The sequence below is a fragment of the Poecilia reticulata genome, chromosome 9 (assembly GCF_904066995.2).
Source record: "Poecilia reticulata chromosome 9, P_reticulata-male-v2, whole genome shotgun sequence".
NCBI lineage: Eukaryota > Metazoa > Chordata > Actinopteri > Cyprinodontiformes > Poeciliidae > Poecilia > Poecilia reticulata.
Genome location: NC_088838.1, coordinates 35,633,835 through 35,653,273, shown reverse-complemented (window position 1 = coordinate 35,653,273; position 19,439 = coordinate 35,633,835). Strand labels below are relative to the sequence as shown.

Genomic DNA, 19,439 nt, shown 5'->3' with positions numbered 1-19,439 from the left:
CCGGTTCTGACTGGACCCGGTTCAGATAACCAGCTTCTTTGATCATTTTAAGGTTTGAATAGAAATAATTTAGATTAAATTATAGATAAACTGGATTAAATGTTTTAGTCTCTGGTTCTGAGAACCGGACCGGACCGGACCGGACCGATCCTCAGAGCCAGATCCAATCAGTTCAGATTCTTCCTGGTTCTGATCTCTGTTTTCTTCAATCATTACATGTTTTAAATAAAAACACTGCAGATGGATTTTTCTGGGTCTGTTTATTGCTCCGGAACCGGAACCAGAACCGGACTGGTTCTGCAGCACTAGAACTTCCTCTTTGCAGGGTGATGAAGATGCTCCTCTTCCTCCTCTCCTCTTCCTCGTTTCCGATTTAAACTTCCTGCTAAGGATGGCTCCGCCTCCTGCAGGTGGAGGAGCCGGGCTGCTGTGAGGGCCGGGCTTCGTGCTGCATGAAGGTGTGTGGTCGTGTGTGGTTACCGTGGAAACAGCAGCAGATGGAGCATCATCTTCATCATCTCCTGCTGGATTCATGAGCCTGTGAGCCGTCTGCAGCATCGGCTGGTCCTGAAGCACAGGAGAGCCGCTGACTACACCTCCCATCATGCCCTGCTGCAGACTACACCTCCCATCATGCCCTGCTGCAGACTACACCTCCCATCACTGCAGACTACACCTCCCATCATGCCCTGCTGCAGACTACACCTCCCATCACTGCAGACTACACCTCCCATCACTGCAGACTACACCTCCCATCATGCCCTGCTGCAGACTACACCTCCCATCATGCCCTGCTGCAGACTACACCTCCCATCACTGCAGACTACACCTCCCATCACTGCAGACTACACCTCCCATCATGCCCTGCTGCAGACTACACCTCCCATCATGCCCTGCTGCAGACTACACCTCCCATCACTGCAGACTACACCTCCCATCATGCCCTGCTGCAGACTACACCTCCCATCACTGCAGACTACACCTCCCATCATGCCCTGCTGCAGACTACACCTCCCATCATGCCCTGCTGCAGACTACACCTCCCATCATGCCCTGCTGCAGACTACACCTCCCATCATGCCCTGCTGCAGACCACACCTCCCATCACTGCAGACTACACCTCCCATCACTGCAGACTACACCTCCCATCATACCCTGCTGCAGACTACACCTCCCATCACTGCAGACTACACCTCCCATCATGCCCTGCTGCAGACTACACCTCCCATCATACCCTGCTGCAGACTACACCTCCCATCATACCCTGCTGCAGACTACACCTCCCATCATACCCTGCTGCAGACTACACCTCCCATCATACCCTGCTGCAGACTACACCTCCCATCATACCCTGCTGCAGACTACACCTCCCATCATGCCCTGCTGCAGACTACACCTCCCATCATGAAAGGGAGGAATTAGGAGTGTTTGGTTGGCTAGAAGTGACTCCTGGTTCTACAGACGTTCATTACAGGAGTTTCTATGTTTTTACTTTAACTTTGATTTAACCAGCATTGAGATCATTAGCATGAAACAAAATATTTAAATTTTAATCCACCCAAACATAAAAACACATCCTGTCCCATCAGAATATGTGTGGCGATAAAGTGGCTGCAGTTCCCCTACCTGCAGCCAGGGGTGCTGCAGAGCTTCATCCACAGTCATCCTCAGCTTGGGGTCGACCACCAGCAGCTTCCTCACCACGTCTTTGGCTGAAACACCAGTGACGTCTCAACGTCAGCTCCCGGGCCGCCTCGCCCTGACGGGGAACCCAACCCTTCCCCCGGTTACCGTGGTTACCTTGGTTGGAGACACGCCTCCACTTGGACGGGACCATGGTGAATTCCCCGTGGATGATCTGCTCCGTCACCGAGCGCTCGCCGAAGCTCTCGTGGAACGGCGCGTAGCCGCTGAGGCTGCCAGAGGCACCGGGTTAGACCGGGGACACGGCCGGCACGGCGGCGAGGGGGGCGGAGCTTACCAGACAAACAGAAGCACGCCCAGGCTCCAGGCGTCCACCGCCAGCCCGTAACCGGTGCTGGAGGCGTGGGTGAAGACCTCAGGGGCCAGGTAGGATGGAGTCCCACACAGCGTCCGCATCAGGGCCGCCTCCTCCAGGATCCTGGACTGGTTGAAATCCGTCACCTTCACGAGGGGGCGGAGCAACCGGAGGGCGGCGTCACAGGAGGGCAAAGAGGACGACCTCTAGCAGGATGAGGAAGGAGGACTCACCTTGATGAGACACTCGTCCTCACTGGAGGACAGGAGGACGTTCTCTGGCTTCAGATCCCTGTGGATGATCCCGTTCCTGTGGAGGTACTACACACACACACACACACACACAGAGTTACCTGGCAGTGCTGGTTACCATGGCAACAGCAGCAGGCCTCACCTGCACGGCGCAGAGCATTTGATAGAAGTAAAGCTTGGCCACGCCTTCGTCCAGCTGCTGCTGAGACTTCACTCTGTGGAAGAGCTCACCGCCCTCCATGCTGGGGGGCGGAGCCAGAGATAAGGGGTGGGGTCAAATACAAGGGGGCAGAGTCATAAAGGGGCAGGGCCAGATATAAGAGGGCGGGGCCACATGCTGGGGTGGGCACAGCAACCGAGGCTCTGGTGGGACTCACAGCTCCAGGACGATGTAGTAGCTGTCCTCCGTCTGGTAGAAGTCCTCCGTCTTTATGAGACACGGCTGCAGGAGACAGACGTCGATCAGGACAAATGAGACGTGTCTCTTCTTCGTTGGTTTTACTTACATGATCGACCCTCTGCAGAATCTCAATCTCCGTCTCTGCGTTCCGTGTCGCCGTCTGTAATTGGACGATAAAGCAAACGGGTAACATGCTTGTAGTCCTGAGGCGAGCAGACAGGAAGGAGACGTGAGAGCCAATCAGATCGCAGACCCACCCCCTCAGACTGGAAGTTCTTCTTGTTGATGATCTTAACGGCAAACTTCCTGCAGGTGGAGCGTTCGAAGGCCAGCCGCACCTCGCCGCAGACACCCCTGGAACACAGAGGGGGTTAACGGACCCGGCTAATGCTGCAGGACCGGTTAGAACCTCCAGAACCTTCAGCTTCTCATGAACTGGGATTCACACTGGAGTTTCAACCCATCTTAGTAAACCCAACAGAATGCGAATCAGCAAAACGCTGGGCAGAGATCGGGTCAGAGACAGGAAGTGGAGCTCCGGATGGAGCCAGAGACAGGAAGTGGAGCTCCGCATGGAGCCAGAGACAGGAAGTGGAGCTCCGCATGGAGCCAGAGACAGGAAGTGGAGATCCGGATGGAGCCAGAGACAGGAAGTGGAGCTCCGCATGGAGCCAGAGACAGGAAGTGGAGCTCCGCATGGAGCCAGAGACAGGAAGTGGAGCTCCGCATGGAGCCAGAGACAGGAAGTGGAGCTCCGGATGGAGCCAGAGACAGGAAGTGGAGCTCCGGATGGAGCCAGAGACAGGAAGTGGAGCTCCGGATGGAGCCAGAGACAGGAAGTGGAGCTCCGCATGGAGCCAGAGACAGGAAGTGGAGATCCGGATGGAGCCAGAGACAGGAAGTGGAGCTCCGCATGGAGCCAGAGACAGGAAGTGGAGATCCGCATGGAGCCAGAGACAGGAAGTGGAGATACGCATGGAGCCAGAGACAGGAAGTGGAGATCCGGATGGAGCCAGAGATAGGAAGTGGAGCTCCGCATGGAGCCAGAGACAGGAAGTGGAGCTCCGCATGGAGCCAGAGACAGGAAGTGGAGCTCCGCATGGAGCCAGAGACAGGAAGTGGAGCTCCGCATGGAGCCAGAGACAGGAAGTGGAGATACGCATGGAGCCAGAGACAGGAAGTGGAGATCCGGATGGAGCCAGAGATAGGAAGTGGAGCTCCGCATGGAGCCAGAGACAGGAAGTGGAGCTCCGCATGGAGCCAGAGACAGGAAGTGGAGCTCCGCATGGAGCCAGAGACAGGAAGTGGAGCTCCGGATGGAGCAAGAGACAGGAAGTGGAGATACGCATGGAGCCAGAGACAGGAAGTGGAGATACGCATGGAGCCAGAGACAGGAAGTGGAGATCCGGATGGAGCCAGAGATAGGAAGTGGAGCTCCGCATGGAGCCAGAGACAGGAAGTGGAGCTCCGCATGGAGCCAGAGACAGGAAGTGGAGCTCCGGATGGAGCCAGAGACAGGAAGTGGAGCTCCGGATGGAGCCAGAGACAGGAAGTGGAGCTCCGCATGGAGCCAGAGACAGGAAGTGGAGCTCCGGATGGAGCCAGAGACAGGAAGTGGAGCTCCGGATGGAGCCAGAGACGGGAAGTGGAGCTCCGGCAGACTCACGTTCCGATCCGGCGGGTCAGCACGTATTTGTCCTGCAGAGCTCTGGGTAAACTGGACTGATCATCGGACATCAGGTCGATGAAGACAAACACTGCAGAGTACAGAGGACACGCGGTCGGTCAGGTGGATCAGACTGAGGCAGGAAGACCAGGTAAATGGTCATGTGACTCAGGTGCGTCACCTCGGTTGCGCTGCTCAGCCAGAGAAAGGACGGCGTTATTCGTTAGCGGCAGCTTCTTGTTCTGACCGACCTTCACCCCGTCCACAAACGTCCCGTTGTTACTGTAGTCCTCCACGAAGACCTCCGATCCCTCCTGGGGACAGAGGGGGGGACAAATGGAGGACAAGTGAGACTAAACCAGTCGCAGGAAAGACATGTTTCCTGCTGAACCACCGGAACCAGCGGCCCGGTTGAACCGGAACCAGCGGCCCGGTTCCCACCCTGTAGATCCTGAAGTGCTTCTTGCTGTAGATCCTGAACCTCTTGGACTTCCTGTCCTCCGGGTCGTCCAGGACATAATCGCAGGCGGTGTCCCGTCCGAACAGGTACCGGTCCTCCACACAGTCTGGAAGCACAGAGAGGTGGGTAAGTTCTGGCTCCGGCCCGATTCCGGCCCGGCGGAGCAGAGGACAGTGGGTCACCGTGGCTCCGGAAACCTGGGGCCATGGGGAGCAGCCGGCCCCAGGGCTGAACCTCCGCCTCCTCCGGGACGGACGGCAGCGTGACGGGGAGCGTGTCCACGCTGCTCAGCGTCCCCGAGCCGCTGGACGACTGGCTGGCAGAGGCGGGACCGCTGGACGAACCGGACCCCTGCTGGGACGAGGGCCGGTTTTGGGACGGTTCCCCCTCAGCTGAGCTCTCTGCAGACATTCTGACGCCTGCAGAACAGAACAGTTCTTTAAAGACTTCCTGAAATGAACATTGAAGTCTTTGTCTAAGCAGGATGGACTACAGCAGCAGATGGACACTCCATGGTGGATTCCAGTCAGGAAGGCGATTTCTGGATCAACCATCAAACAATCTTCCATTTCTAACTAATATTCAAAGATTAATTGCTTTGTGGTCGAATTCTAATGATTGAAATACCAACGCCTGATACCCTGGTGCTCTGCCCCGCAGGGCATGCCAGTTTCAGGTGTTTCGCACCGGAGCGGGACGAAGGCACCAGGGAACCAAGGTGGGTCAAACTGGGGTTACCCCAACTCATCCGGTTCCCTGGTTCATGTAGAACCAGGCTGAACCTCATGGACGCGGTTCTTCATGGACAGTAGACTGATGTTCTGACAGTCAAAAAGAGTTAAATGTTTACAGATCTATGTCTGTTTTCTTAAATAAAACATAATAACAATGCCATGTTATCATTTTTAAGCTTGGGTACACACATTTTGGGAAATATATTAATGTGAGATCATTATAAACATGATACCCATCGTCTGCCAACAATACAGAGTGTTTAACACCAGTGAAGAAACTTTTACTGGTATGTAATGATGCAGACCTATCAGAGCAAAAATCTACATGAATCAACACTGATTCCTAAACTTCCATTCAATGTAAAGTCAACCCAAATGTGCCTGTAGATCCACATTCAGATGATGGTTGAATCAACTTTGACATGGTTGAAATGTTCATTCAACATGTAATGGATTCACGGTTTCTGCCTAAAGTTACTTAGGCAGAACGATACCAAAGTAGCTGTTCTTAGGGTTAGGCCCTTCATTAGCAGGCTAATATAGCTAATATAGGGTTAGGCCCTTCATTAGCAGGCTAATATAGCTAATATAGGGTTAGGCCCTTCATTAGCAGGCTAATATAGACACTTAAAGCCAGTGTTGCCTTCATTATAAGCCTTATATGGGCTTTAAAAATGTTGGCGGCTCCAGATAGATTTGGTTTTTTGTTTTGTTTTTGGTCCAAAATGGCTCTTTAGACATTTTGGGTTGCTGACACCTGGGATAAGGTTAGCAAATCATATTTGCTGCTGCATTAGACAGAAATCTCTTTAAACTGAAATTCATGCATTGATAAGTGGGAATAATAGTGTATATTCAGAAAGTATAGTGTAGTTTTATTATTTATCTTTTTTTTTTTTATCGATCTATCCATGATCTTCCCACCAGAAGGATGGAAGGATCCAGCATCCTGTAGACTCTCAGCACCGAATCCCATTTAGAAACTGCTTGATTTTTACTGTGGTTCGTTTATGAGTTACCAGAACCGCCACATATAACAGGTCCACATGCATGATGCTTCTGGTTCGGTTCGGCGACAAATTTATCTTACTCGGTCCACCAGGGACCAGAAACTTTCAGAATATCGGTCCCAGCAACCGCAGTAGCACGTCAATACGACCACCTTATTTTAGAGGATTTTCTAAGGGAGTTCGGAATGGGTGAAACTGAAAAGGTAGCCGTCTGACCAGAATCGGAACCAGAAATAACAGGAGCAAAATACAGGAGTCGCACTCACCTCTTGAGTTGGGCTCTAGTTCGGGTCCAGTTCTCCAGGGAATATCTGCAGCTCCACAACTATCCAACGCATGTGCAGGAGGCTCACCGGAACAACCTGCTTCCTTGTTTTTTCCCTCTTCACGTCACGTGACTGTTACAGCCAATGGGAAGTTGAAACTGCCGTCACGTGGACTTTGATGCGGATGTGTTTTTCCGATTGTGGTCGAGTTCTTTTGAGACCATTTGATCGGTAAAATGATCCATAAGAGATCAATAAGTGAGAGGTGACAGCTGGACCGAGCCGAGCCGAGCCGAGCCGAGCCGAGCCGAGCCGAGCCGGGCTGGTTCGTCATGTCCGGACAAAGGGGCGGAAAATCCCTGATCATCACTGACGGTGAGTCCTGCGGTTCGGTCCGGAATAGTCCGACTGCCTGGTTCTGGTTCTGATCCAAACCAGATCTGATCTGTGTTTGGATCGGAACCGATTTGGTTTCAGCTTCTCCTCTCTGCAGATGAGGAAGAAGAGGTCCAGGATGGGCTGAACCCGTTCTCCTTCAAAGAGTTTCTGCGCTGGAAGAACCAGGACCAGAACCAGAACCAGGACCAGGACCAGGACCAGGACCAGAACCAGAACCAGGACCAGGACCAGGACCAGGACCAGAACCAGAACCAGGAGCAGAACCAGGAGCAGAACCAGGAGCAGAACCAGGACCAGGACCAGAACCAGGAGCAGAACCAGAACCAGACACACAGAAAGGTATGGACCAGCAGAACCTGGACTTGATGATGGAAATAGCTTTACTATTATTATTATCATCATCATCATCATCATCATCATCATGGGACCTGCCCATATGCGGAGGGTCCGCAGTGACTGACTTCCGAAGCCGATGTGCTGCAGGACAAACTCTGTTTTTCCATATTTCTGAAAAATGTCAGACGTCATGTTTCTGTCATCGCTGTAAACACTGTGAGTGACGTAGAGACATGAAACGCGGAAACGTCGGAGACAACAAATAGCTCTCACGCGCTTCAAACGGTTTGTGTTGTCATGGCCAGTGGCGCAAAAAGTCGGTATGCAGCGCATGCAGCGCATAGGGGCGCTGCACCAGAGGGGCGCTGCACCAGAGGGGCGCTGCACCAGAGGGGCGCTGCACCAGAGGGGGCGCCAAACCCCCGTCTGGAGGGGCGGCGGCGCCGATGACGTCTTCATACACTTCAGCCTTACGCTCCTTCACCTCGCGCACGTGACGAGGTAAATGCAGGGAGTTTTACCTTTCGCGTGTCTTCGTCTGGGGGGGTAGAGCCAGCATGGGGTTTTTTCTACCCCCCTCAGCCTGACATACTTTCCTTCGGGGCGGTTTATATTTTCGCATCCACCTGAATAAAATGGGTCGCGGTTCCTGAACGGGAAGGAGCTGTTCAAAGTGCTTATCTGTGAGAAACAGGCTGAATTCTCACCCTCTGTGCCACCAACAGGTGCAGGGCGTTAATTACCATGGCAACAGAACACAGAGGAGCTGCTTAGGACTACAAACACGCCATGACTGTAGTTCTATCTGTGGCCAGGACTCGGTTAAAAGAGGCCTGAGCAGCAGGTCAGAACTACAACATGGCGGAACTGTCCGTTTCTAGCTGGTATGGAAAACTACTCCTGTTTTTAGCTTTATATAACTGATTTAACCCAATTACTGTTACACATGGGATTAATTACCCTAACCCCATTTCAAACGAAGCTTACTGAAAATTTGCACAGCAAGCTAGTGCATTAGCATTAGCCTGTTACCTAAAATAACCCATTAGTTCATTTTCTTACTTATTTGCTATGTACACTAAATGGAGTAAGTCAATGAAAGGTAACATGCTAGTGATGCCCCACATGCTTCCACTGACAGCATTCAGTGGCCCCTCAGGGTCAAAGGTCAGCATTCAAAATGCTAACTTTAGCATTTTGGCTAATTTTACATGATTCATTCATTTTAACAAATTGAATGGCACAAGTACATCTTAGTCAACAGGTTATTGACTCAGCTTAGCATCGATTCTTATGTTAGCATCAGAACGCTGGGTCCAAACCGACGTGCGCACTTTGGCAACCCTTTTTCTAGTTATTATTATTATTATTATTATTGTTATTATTATTATTATTATTATTATTATTATTATTATTATTATTATTATTATTATTATTATTATTATTTTTATTATTATTATTATTATTATTATTATTATTATTATTATTATTATTATTATTATTATTATTATTATTATTTTATTATTATTATTATTATTATTATTATTATTATTATTATTATTATTATTATTATATTATTATTATTATTTATTATTATTATTATTATTATTATTATTATTATTATTATTATTATTATTATTATTATTGTTATTATTATTATTATTATTATTATTATTATTATTATTATTATTATTATTATTATTATTATTATTATTATTATTATTATTATTATTATTATTATTATTATTATTATTATTATTATTATTATTATTATTATTGTTATTATTATTATTATTATTATTATTATTATTATTATTATTATTATTATTTATTATTATTATTATTATTATTATTATTATTGTTATTATTATTATTATTATTATTATTATTATTATTATTATTATTGTTATTATTATTATTATTATTATTATTATTATTTTATTATTATTATTATTATTATTATTATTATTATTATTATTATTATTATTATTATTATTATTATTTTATTATTATTATTATTATTATTATTATTATTATTATTATTATTATTATTATTATTATTATTATTATTATTTTTATTATTATTATTATTATGCGTTTTAATTCATTGTTGAAAGTTGTGATGTTATTTTTAAACTGATAAAATGAGTTTGACGATAGAATTGGTTTGTTTTATTAGTGGGACAAGAGAAGAATCCAACATTTTTACATAAATGAGGGAAAAGTTATGGAAAACGTTTTGGGAAATAAATTTAGGAAAATTTTACCAGAAAATTCCTGAAAAAGGAGCAGAAGAAGTGACGGATCATGGAGTCTGTGGCTCAGTGAGACTATTCCTGATATAATCATTTATGTGTGATTTCTATAAATATTTTCTGTGGTTGAATAATTTTCCGGTTGTTGGACAGCCGGCGCATCCTGCTGCTGTAACTCTAAACCTTCAGAGTTCAAACCTTCAGGCCACGGCGACCTTTGACCCAGATTTGGGTTGGGGTTAGCATTAGCTCACACCTGACTGAGCAGTTCCAGTGAAGCTCTGTGTGTCTGCTGCCACCTGCTGGCCATCACTCCCACTGCAGCTGTTATATTCTCTGTCCAATCAGGAGGATGCTTTGGGGCGGAGCTTCCAGCCATTGGTGGACAGCGGCTCCTCCCTCTGCACTAACGAGGAGGAAGAGGATGCGGATGAAGACGATGGAGGAGAAGAGACGAGGTAGGCCATCACTTAACCCCGAGCTGCGTATCGGTGTGTGAAAGCGCTTTGAGTGGTCAGAATGATTCTGATCCAATCAACAGAATGATTCTGATCCAATCATCAGAATGATTCTGATCCAATCATCAGAATGATTGGATAAGGCGCTATATGGTTCAGAAAGGACCTGGCTGCTTCTGGGTTTCCATGGTAACGGCTGACTCCTTTCCTCCAGGTTTTCCTCCAACCCTGAAGGAGGAGACGAGACGCCCCTCAGCCAATCAGACGCCAGCAGGGGGCGGAGCCTGATCCAACAGGTAGGAAGCACAGGAGCCGCTTCTGAACCAGAACCAGGTCCATCTCTACTGAAACAACTTAAGTATTTCTAGTAACTACACTAAAAGATTTGAGTTCTGGTTCTGATCCAGATGAGGGAGGAGAACTCGGCGCTGAGGCGGAGCGTCAGGGAGCTGCAGAGGAGAGCCGAGCTCCATCAGTCCAGGTGAGTTTCAACCGACCAATCACTGTGCGGCATGGCGGCCTGTTTACCCAGCATGCCTTGCTGCAGGGCGAGGCGGCTCTCTGAGGAGCTGCAGCAGAGGAGGCGCCAGGAGGAGCAGGAGGCGCAGGACCTGGAGAGCATGGTGCAGTCAGTGGAGCAGAACCTGCAGCTGATGAAGGTGAGGAGGAGGAGGAGGAGGAAGATCGGTTCACACCTGGACTGACGGGTGTGTGTGTGTGTGTGTTACAGAGGCGAGCAGTGAAGGCTGAGAGCAGCGTTTCCAGACTGAAGGCGGAGCTTCAGCAGCTGCAGGTAAACCTGGATCCAGGTGTGTGTTGGTCCTGGTGTGTGTTGGTCCTGGTGTGTGTTGGTCCTGGTGTGTGTTGGTCCTGGTGTGTGTTGGTCCTGGTGTGTGTTGGTCCTGGTGTGTGTTGGTCCTGGTGTGTGTTGGTCCTTACCAACATGGAGCCTCTAACCCAGGGCTGGGCCGTCCTGGTCCTGGAGGTCCAGAGTCCTGCAGCTCTTAACGTCTCTCTGGTTCAACACACTTGAATCCAACAGCTGAATCTCCTCCTCAGTCCAGTCAGGTTCTGCTAACGACCTCATTATTGACTCAGGTGTGTTGAAGTGGAGACACATCTAACAGCTGCAGGAGGCCCTGCAGGCCTGGAGCTGCCCACCCCTGGACTAGAGCAGGGGAGGGCAGAGTCGGTCCTGGTTCCCCGGCATCCTGCATGTTTTAGTCTCTCCCTGGTTTAACGCACCTGGATCAAATGGCTCATTGGAAGCTGAAAGATTGTTGCTACCACAGGGGGAGAACTAAAAGGTGCAGGATGCCGGGCCTCCAGGCTTTGGGCTCCCCTGCTCTAGAGAATTGAGGAACACCTGGGGGCTCGTCCAGGATCTTCCTGTTAAACCGGGAACGGTTCCTCACTGATCCCACTGGGCCAAAGGTACTGACCCATTCAGGTTCAACCAGCAGAACCTGCACAGAACTGCCTGATCCGGCCTGACAGCAGTGTGTGTGTGTGTTTAGGTGGAGGTAGACACTCTGCGATCAGAAAACAACCGTCTGAAGGCTGCTGAATCCGAGGTCGTCATGACGATGAGACAAAACGCTCAGGTGGCGGCTGAGTACCTGAGCAAGTCAGTAAGCCACGCCCACTCCTCCGTCAGGTCAGTATCTGCAGGAAGTGAGCGGGCGGAGCCAGCAGGGCTCAATTTGAGACGTGTTTAATCAAAACAATCCATGTGATTGCAAATGCTAATGCTACCATTATCACTGGCAACGTCCGCCACTTAAAGCGCACTGAGCATGTGCACCATGTTGGGGTTGGGGCTCGTGAATAATCATTATTATTGATCACTAGAAATAATCATTATAACTGATCATAACACTTCCTGGTCCCAGATGACGTAAAGTGACCTTCGTCCTCTTCCACTCCGAGCTGCTCTCTAGCTCCCCCTCTGGAAGCTTCTGGTGTGACGAGTTCCAGATGCTCTCAGCCTCTCCAGATGTTCAGGTCCCAGAGGCCGGAGCTGAGCCGCCATTGGCTGCTTCAGGTCATGTGACCACAGCAGCTCAGTGACCTTTCACCTTTCTGTGTGTGCAGGCAGCTGCTGGAGGAAGCAGAAACTCTCCGTTTGGTCTCTCAGCTCCTCCAGTCCATCGATAAGATCTCCAGTGCTCAGCCTGAGGGTGCAGTTGCCATGGAAACGGTGGAGTCGGCACCCTGAGGTTTTACTTTCAGAGAGGAAAGATGGAGGAGTTTCAGCTTCAGATCTTCTCCTCCTGGACTCCAAGTTTTTACTGGTTTTGATTTCTGAGATGATGATGATGATGATGATGATGGTGATGGTGATGAAGATGATGGTGATGGTGATGAAGACCTGGAGGTCTCAGCACTGAGCTCTCCTCCTCCAGGTTCTGAGTCAAATTACTAGATATGAGAAAATTATTCATTTATTTTATTTTCCGTTACAAAGGTTTGGTTTGAACTCTGACCTCTGCTAAAGTTTTGACCTTGACTTTGATGTAAACCTGCAGGATCAATAACTTCTTTCTGATCTCCTTTAATAAATAAAAACCTGAACGAATCTCTGTAAAGTGGAGAAACGCTGATTTGTTCAGGAAAGTAAAATCTAGACCTGACCTACAAGGAACTGATCCTCAGCCAATCAGCCAATCAGGACGCTCCATGTCCTCAGCACTAACATATTGGAAAATAAAAGCCTGTGTGTCCATGTTGGTGAAACTCGTGTCGCTTCAACAAGAACAAACAGGATCTATAACTGATCTATAGCAGATCTATGTGGTGCTTGCTGGCATCACTGCATGTCTGCTTGTTTTAGATCTGGATCATAGAAACCTGGATTTGTTTTTAGATTCTCTTTAAATCTGTTTCCTGTTGGAAACAACATCCCAGCCAGCATGCCTAGGTGGGCCCCATATGGGGGAAAGGTGGGCAGACATATGGGTCCCATATGGGTTTGTCCATGTAGGGCAGGGATGTCAAAGTCAAATACACAGAGGGCCAAAAAAACAAATTTGCTACAAGCCGAGGGCCGGACTGGTTTAATGTTTATTAAAACATATTGAAATGATTGCACATAGCCTATTGAACCAAGACCTAACAGAGTGTATTATTTAACGATTAAATGAATAAAGCAATATTTTGTTATGGCTCTGTCAGTAACTTCAAGGGAAAATATTTTTCAAGAGGCAAACAGCAACAAATTTAATTGTTTTTAAAAACAAAATATGTTTCTTAATATCAAGATAAATGCATAAATCAAAGTGCATGCATTATAAACTGAAAATGCATTACTGTGCTGCTCTATGATCCTACCGATCACTGCTTTCAAATAGTAAAGTAAAAAAATAAATCAAATCAGTTGTATTCTTTCTCATGGCTCTTATCTGCAATTTTACCTGAATCCATTCAACTGAAAAATAAATACAATAAAATAAAATACAAAAATATATGGCACACAGACAAAACAATACTTCATTCAAAGAAAAATCACATCTTGTAGAAACAAATGTAAAAATTTAACTGAAACTTATAAACTGAAAATACGTTACTGCTCTGTGATGCTCACTTGTCTGAGGCTGAGCCTGATACTTGGAGGTGTCTCATCTTTTGTACAAGTTCATCAATGTTCGGGGTGAGGCTCTGAATAATGAATAATGAAGCCGTTTGGGCGCGCTGTAGTCACTTCGCGGGCTACCGTTGCATTATGGGAAATGTAGTGTTTGCGGGCAAAACACGAGCGGGCGGCTCTGGCTTGCGGGCCGGTTCTCATAGTAATTAAATATCATTCAGGGGGCCATAGATAATTGATTTGCGGGCCGGATGTGGCCCGCGGGCCTTGACTTTGACATATGTGATGTAGGGCCACAGACTACATGGGCCCTAAATGGGCAAACCCATGTGGGACCCACCTGGTCTGCCCTCCTTTTCCCCATATGGGGCCCACCTAGGCATGCTGGCAGGGATCGGTCTACTTTGACCCGTTTTGCAGAATCCAGAAAGTTCTGGACCCCAGAGAGGGAAACAGAAAGAATGCCAGAGCGTCACATGACCCTGAGGTCACATGACCCTGAGGTCACGTGATGCTGAGGTTCTGACCCGAGGGAGAAGTGAATCTGCTGAAAACAGGAATTTCCTGCTGGGCTCCGTCAAAGACGGCCCAGTAGGACCAGAACCCATGGGAAAGTTCTGACTGGTTCCAGTCTGCATTACTGGACCCAGAACATTTAATTCCTGTAAAGTGTTCGGTCCAAACAAGCCGGCACCGGGTCATACAGAACAACCCAAAAGAACCGAACCAGAACCATTAATGGTGGAGGATCTGTGAGGAGGTTCTGCCTGGATTTGTTTGTTCATGTTTGACTTTTGGTTCCAGGTTCTAGACGGCTAGATCTAGATCTGATTCACCTGAGAAACTGGTTATTAATCATTTGATTCACAGTAAGTTAATCAGTTATTGATCAGTTCATGAGCCAAACATGTCTGTAGGTTCCCTTCAGTTCTGAGTCAGACTGCGGCTCTGGCCGGCGTTCCTTTGGGACCGACGTTCCTTTGGGACCGACGTTCCTGTGGGGTCGACGTTCCTGTGGGGTCGACGTTCCTGTGGGGTCGGCGTTCCTGTGGGGTCGACGTTCCTGTGGGGTCGACGTTCCTGTGGGGCCGGCGTTCCTGTGGGGTCGACGTTCCTGTGGGGCCGGCGTTCCTGTGGGGCCGGCGTTCCTTTGGGGTCGACGTTCCTGTGGGGCCGGCGTTCCTTTGGGGTCGACGTTCCTGTGGGGACGACGTTCCTGTGGGGTCGACGTTCCTGTGGGGTCGACGTTCCTGTGGGGACGACGTTCCTGTGGGGACGACGTTCCTGTGGGGACGACGTTCCTGTGGGGTCGACGTTCCTGTGGGGACGACGTTCCTGTGGGCTCGGTGGCCGGCGTTCCTTTGGGGCCGACGTTCCTGTGGGGCCGGCGTTCCTGTGGGGTCGGTGGCCGGCGTTCCTTTGGGGCCGGCGTTCCTGTGGGGACGACGTTCCTGTGGGGACGACGTTCCTGTGGGGCCGGCGTTCCTTTGGGGTCGGCGTTCCTGTGGGGTCGACGTTCCTGTGGGGCCGGTGTTCCTGTGGGGACGACGTTCCTGTGGGGACGACGTTCCTGTGGGGACGACGTTCCTGTGGGGACGACGTTCCTGTGGGGCCGGCGTTCCTTTGGGGTCGACGTTCCTGTGGGGCCGGCGTTCCTTTGGGGTCGACGTTCCTGTGGGGACGACGTTCCTGTGGGGTCGACGTTCCTGTGGGGTCGACGTTCCTGTGGGGACGACGTTCCTGTGGGGACGACGTTCCTGTGGGGACGACGTTCCTGTGGGGTCGACGTTCCTGTGGGGACGACGTTCCTGTGGGCTCGGTGGCCGGCGTTCCTGTGGGGTCGACGTTCCTGTGGGCTCGGTGGCCGGCGTTCCTTTGGGGCCGGCGTTCCTGTGGGGACGACGTTCCTGTGGGGACGACGTTCCTGTGGGGCCGGCGTTCCTTTGGGGTCGGCGTTCCTGTGGGGTCGACGTTCCTGTGGGGCCGGTGTTCCTGTGGGGTCGACGTTCCTGTGGGGACGACGTTCCTGTGGGGACGACGTTCCTGTGGGGTCGACGTTCCTGTGGGGACGACGTTCCTTTGGGGTCGACGTTCCTGTGGGGTCGACGTTCCTGTGGGGACGACGTTCCTGTGGGGACGACGTTCCTTTGGGGTCGACGTTCCTGTGGGGTCGACGTTCCTGTGGGGCCGGTGTTCCTGTGGGGACAACGTTCCTGTGGGGACGACGTTCCTGTGGGGACGACGTTCCTGTGGGGACGACGTTCCTGTGGGGCCGGCGTTCCTTTGGGGTCGACGTTCCTGTGGGGCCGGCGTTCCTTTGGGGTCGACGTTCCTGTGGGGACGACGTTCCTGTGGGGTCGACGTTCCTGTGGGGTCGACGTTCCTGTGGGGACGACGTTCCTGTGGGGACGACGTTCCTGTGGGGACGACGTTCCTGTGGGGTCGACGTTCCTGTGGGGACGACGTTCCTGTGGGCTCGGTGGCCGGCGTTCCTTTGGGGTCGACGTTCCTGTGGGGCCGGCGTTCCTGTGGGGTCGGTGGCCGGCGTTCCTTTGGGGCCGGCGTTCCTTTGGGGTCGGCGTTCCTGTGGGGTCGACGTTCCTGTGGGGACGACGTTCCTGTGGGGACGACGTTCCTTTGGGGTCGACGTTCCTGTGGGGTCGACGTTCCTGTGGGGCCGGTGTTCCTGTGGGGCCGGTGTTCCTGTGGGGACGACGTTCCTGTGGGGACGACGTTCCTGTGGGGACGACGTTCCTGTGGGGACGACGTTCCTGTGGGGCCGGCGTTCCTTTGGGGTCGACGTTCCTGTGGGGCCGGCGTTCCTTTGGGGTCGACGTTCCTGTGGGGACGACGTTCCTGTGGGGTCGACGTTCCTGTGGGGACGACGTTCCTGTGGGGACGACGTTCCTGTGGGGACGACGTTCCTGTGGGGTCGACGTTCCTGTGGGGACGACGTTCCTGTGGGCTCGGTGGCCGGCGTTCCTTTGGGGCCGGCGTTCCTTTGGGGTCGGCGTTCCTGTGGGGTCGACGTTCCTGTGGGGCCGGTGTTCCTGTGGGGCCGGTGTTCCTGTGGGGACGACGTTCCTGTGGGGACGACGTTCCTGTGGGGACGACGTTCCTGTGGGGACGACGTTCCTGTGGGGCCGGCGTTCCTTTGGGGTCGACGTTCCTGTGGGGACGACGTTCCTGTGGGGACGACGTTCCTGTGGGGTCGACGTTCCTGTGGGGACGACGTTCCTGTGGGGACGACGTTCCTGTGGGGTCGACGTTCCTGTGGGGCCGGCGTTCCTTTGGGGTCGACGTTCCTGTGGGGCCGGCGTTCCTGTGGGGTCGGTGGCCGGCGTTCCTTTGGGGCCGGCGTTCCTGTGGGGACGACGTTCCTGTGGGGACGACGTTCCTGTGGGGCCGGCGTTCCTGTGGGGTCGGCGTTCCTGTGGGGTCGACGTTCCTGTGGGGCCGGTGTTCCTGTGGGGCCGGTGTTCCTCTGGGGTCGACGTTCCTGTGGGGTCGGCGTTCCTGTGGGGTCGGCGTTCCTGTGGGGTCGACGTTCCTGTGGGGTCGGCGTTCCTGTGGGGTCGACGTTCCTGTGGGGCCGGTGTTCCTGTGGGGCCGGTGTTCCTCTGGGGGCGACGTTCCTGTGGGGTCGACGTTCCTGTGGGGCCGGTGTTCCTGTGGGGTCGATGTTCCTCTGGGGTCGACGTTCCTGTGGGGGCGACGTTCCTCTGGGGGCGACGTTCCTCTGGGGGCGACGTTCCTGTGGGGTCGGAGGCCGGTGTTCCTCGGGGTTGGGGTAAAATGTGCTTCCCAACTGTGTGTCTGAGGCCCTGGCTGTCGCTGTGCTGCAGAGTTCCTCCGGGTTCTGGGAACTTTTTATGCCCACAGGTTCCACAGACCTGTGGGCATAAAAATGCTTCATCAGCATTAAAACCGTCCAGTTTGGATCTTCCAGAAACCAAGAAGAGGAATTGGGGATTTTCTGAAAACATTTAGCCTGCCGTCAGCAGGTTTCCTTTGGCTCTGCTCCGAGGATTTAAACCCAGATGGATGAGCTGGAGGCATCAGAGCTCTGGAGACACGTAAGTAGCTTTAACTGTCCTGTCAGCTTGACGGGATGAATTCAGAACCAAACTGGTTCCCATTTGATCTGATTTTCTATGACATGAGTTTATAACCTGGAATTATTTTTTTTGGTTCTGAGTTTCATCCAGATTCAAACCATCTGGTTTTCCGTCCACAGCGTTAGGACGGTGTGGACGTGCTACACCGTCTCTGTGGAGCAGACGTTGGTTCCCTGTAGCGATGATTGAATCTGTCGGAGGTTTCCTGTTTCTCATTCTGGGTTTCTCTTGATGCAGCAGCTGAAGATGCCACAGCACATCACCGACATCGACGTTTCTGTGAACCATGCCGAGGAGAAACAGCTACGGAAACTTGGCTTCACTCAGATCCACGTGGATCTGAACTCCGACACTGGAGGAAACCCAGTATACCTCTGGTACAAAACCAGTGACTGTCCCGCCATCACCAGGATCCAGTTCTCCTTCACCGATGAGATGAGAGAAGGCCTGGTCACCGAAGGGTACCACAAGGTGGACAAAAACCTCAACAAAGGAAACAGCGGCAGCGCCATCTACCTGTGGTTCTTCAAAGGCTGCACTGATTACGACGTCCCGGTGGTGGAACTGGACGTCTCCACCGATGCCCAGAGCGACGCCATGAAGGTCCAGCCGCTGTGGGAGCGGTCAGCCTGCGACCTGAACCGCCGGGCCAGAGGGAAGTGGATCTACCTGTGGATGAAGAGGGAGAGGCAGACCTACATCAGCGACATCACCGCCACCGCAGACACATCTCTGGACTCCAGCCTGTTCCGCCAAGGCTACACCCGAATGGACGAAGACACCAACAGAGACGCAGGCGGGGCTTTCGTCTTCCTCTGGTACCGGCGGACCGCCGACAGCCAGAAGGCCGTCAGAGACCTGCAGGTCTCCACTGACGGGGAGTCTGAGGAGAGTTTCCAGAACCAGAACTACCAGCAGGTGGAGCTGGACCTGAACCAGGGAACCAAAGAAACCCCGGTGTACCTGTGGCTCAAGACCGAGGAGTGCAGCAAAGCGCCCATCAAGATGGTGTCCCTGCTCCTTGACCCCAACGCGGTGGAGCCCTACATGAACGCTGGCGTAGAGGTCATCGAGAAAAACCTCAACAATGCTGGCTGCGAAGAGTTCCTGTGCTTTAACTAGGCTGCAGTGTTTGTGAGCATGCTCAGTGGGAGAAATGATCCCATCAATCTGATCGTATCTGAATCTTAATAAAGCATCTGATCATGTCTGCTGCTAGTTTCATCATTTTATAACAACAGAACCATCAGCTGCAGCCCTGCTGTGGCTGAGCAGACCGGTTCCTCCTGCCCACCACCAGGGGGCGTGTCTGAGTGGTTTAGTAGCAAAGTGGGTGGTGAAAAGCCATTTTAAACCAATAGAAGAATGTAGGCGCTGCTGCACCGTTTGACCTAAAGAGGGCAGCACTGAGACAGTTTTAGGCAAAATAAAGTTTAATTAATTTATATTAACATGTCAAAATCAAAGAGAAACAAAAACGCAGAACCATCAATGATGCAGA

At 51.2% G+C, this 19,439-nt stretch overlaps 3 protein-coding genes across 6 annotated transcripts; 2 read left to right on the top strand and 1 right to left on the bottom strand.

Moving 5' to 3' along the window:
* Nucleotides 1-21: 21 nt before the first annotated feature.
* Nucleotides 22-6,936, bottom strand: chek2 (checkpoint kinase 2). 2 transcript variants are annotated; one of them, XM_008402533.3, is made up of 15 exons: nt 6,787-6,934; nt 4,959-5,195; nt 4,758-4,882; nt 4,498-4,630; nt 4,317-4,407; nt 2,908-3,004; nt 2,757-2,810; nt 2,628-2,692; nt 2,393-2,492; nt 2,233-2,319; nt 1,982-2,145; nt 1,801-1,916; nt 1,627-1,712; nt 481-567; nt 242-404 (listed from the first exon to the last, which is right to left on the bottom strand). In XM_008402533.3, the coding sequence occupies exons 2-15, from the start codon at nt 5,185-5,187 to the stop codon at nt 306-308; spliced, it is 1,533 nt and encodes a 510-aa protein (XP_008400755.1). In that variant the 5' UTR covers nt 5,188-5,195; nt 6,787-6,934; the 3' UTR covers nt 242-305. The 2 variants fall into 2 exon arrangements, with proteins under 2 accessions (XP_017158774.1, XP_008400755.1); XM_017303285.2 differs by having other exon boundaries at nt 22-567; nt 6,787-6,936.
* Nucleotides 6,937-6,959: 23 nt separating this feature from the next.
* entr1 (endosome associated trafficking regulator 1) lies at nt 6,960-12,812 on the top strand. Of its 2 annotated transcripts, XM_081611124.1 has the most exons (9): nt 6,965-7,161; nt 7,280-7,524; nt 10,125-10,234; nt 10,449-10,530; nt 10,642-10,715; nt 10,782-10,893; nt 10,965-11,027; nt 11,752-11,891; nt 12,329-12,812. In XM_081611124.1, the coding sequence occupies exons 1-9, from the start codon at nt 7,119-7,121 to the stop codon at nt 12,450-12,452; spliced, it is 993 nt and encodes a 330-aa protein (XP_081467250.1). In that variant the 5' UTR covers nt 6,965-7,118; the 3' UTR covers nt 12,453-12,812. The 2 variants fall into 2 exon arrangements, with proteins under 2 accessions (XP_081467251.1, XP_081467250.1); XM_081611125.1 differs by lacking the exon at nt 10,965-11,027 and having other exon boundaries at nt 6,960-7,161.
* A 4,807-nt stretch (nt 12,813-17,619) lies between these two features.
* On the top strand, nt 17,620-19,146 carry LOC103460388 (uncharacterized). 2 transcript variants are annotated; one of them, XM_008402537.3, is made up of 2 exons: nt 17,620-17,896; nt 18,179-19,146. In XM_008402537.3, exons 1-2 carry the CDS (start codon nt 17,861-17,863, stop codon nt 19,058-19,060), a joined length of 918 nt encoding a protein of 305 aa, XP_008400759.2. In that variant the 5' UTR covers nt 17,620-17,860; the 3' UTR covers nt 19,061-19,146. The 2 variants fall into 2 exon arrangements, with proteins under 2 accessions (XP_008400759.2, XP_008400758.2); XM_008402536.3 differs by having other exon boundaries at nt 18,176-19,146.
* The last annotated feature ends 293 nt before the right edge of the window (nt 19,147-19,439 follow it).

Excerpts from the sequence above, each read along its gene's own strand:
- LOC103460388 (XM_008402536.3), top strand. The coding sequence starts at position 17,861 with ATGGATGAGCTGGAGGCATCAGAGCTCTGGAGACAC. Across the intron at positions 17,897-18,175 it reads CATCAGAGCTCTGGAGACAC|CAGCTGAAGATGCCACAGCA; the intron begins GTAAGTAGCTTT and ends CTCTTGATGCAG.
- entr1 (XM_081611124.1), top strand. The coding sequence starts at position 7,119 with ATGTCCGGACAAAGGGGCGGAAAATCCCTGATCATCACTGACG. Across the intron at positions 7,162-7,279 it reads ATCCCTGATCATCACTGACG|ATGAGGAAGAAGAGGTCCAG; the intron begins GTGAGTCCTGCG and ends TCCTCTCTGCAG. Across the intron at positions 7,525-10,124 it reads AGAACCAGACACACAGAAAG|GAGGATGCTTTGGGGCGGAG; the intron begins GTATGGACCAGC and ends CTGTCCAATCAG.
- chek2 (XM_017303285.2), bottom strand. The coding sequence starts at position 5,187 with ATGTCTGCAGAGAGCTCAGCTGAGGGGGAACCGTCCCAAAACCGGCCC. Across the intron at positions 2,320-2,392 it reads AAATGCTCTGCGCCGTGCAG|TACCTCCACAGGAACGGGAT; the intron begins GTGAGGCCTGCT and ends GTGTGTGTGTAG. Across the intron at positions 2,146-2,232 it reads AGGACGAGTGTCTCATCAAG|GTGACGGATTTCAACCAGTC; the intron begins GTGAGTCCTCCT and ends CCCCTCGTGAAG.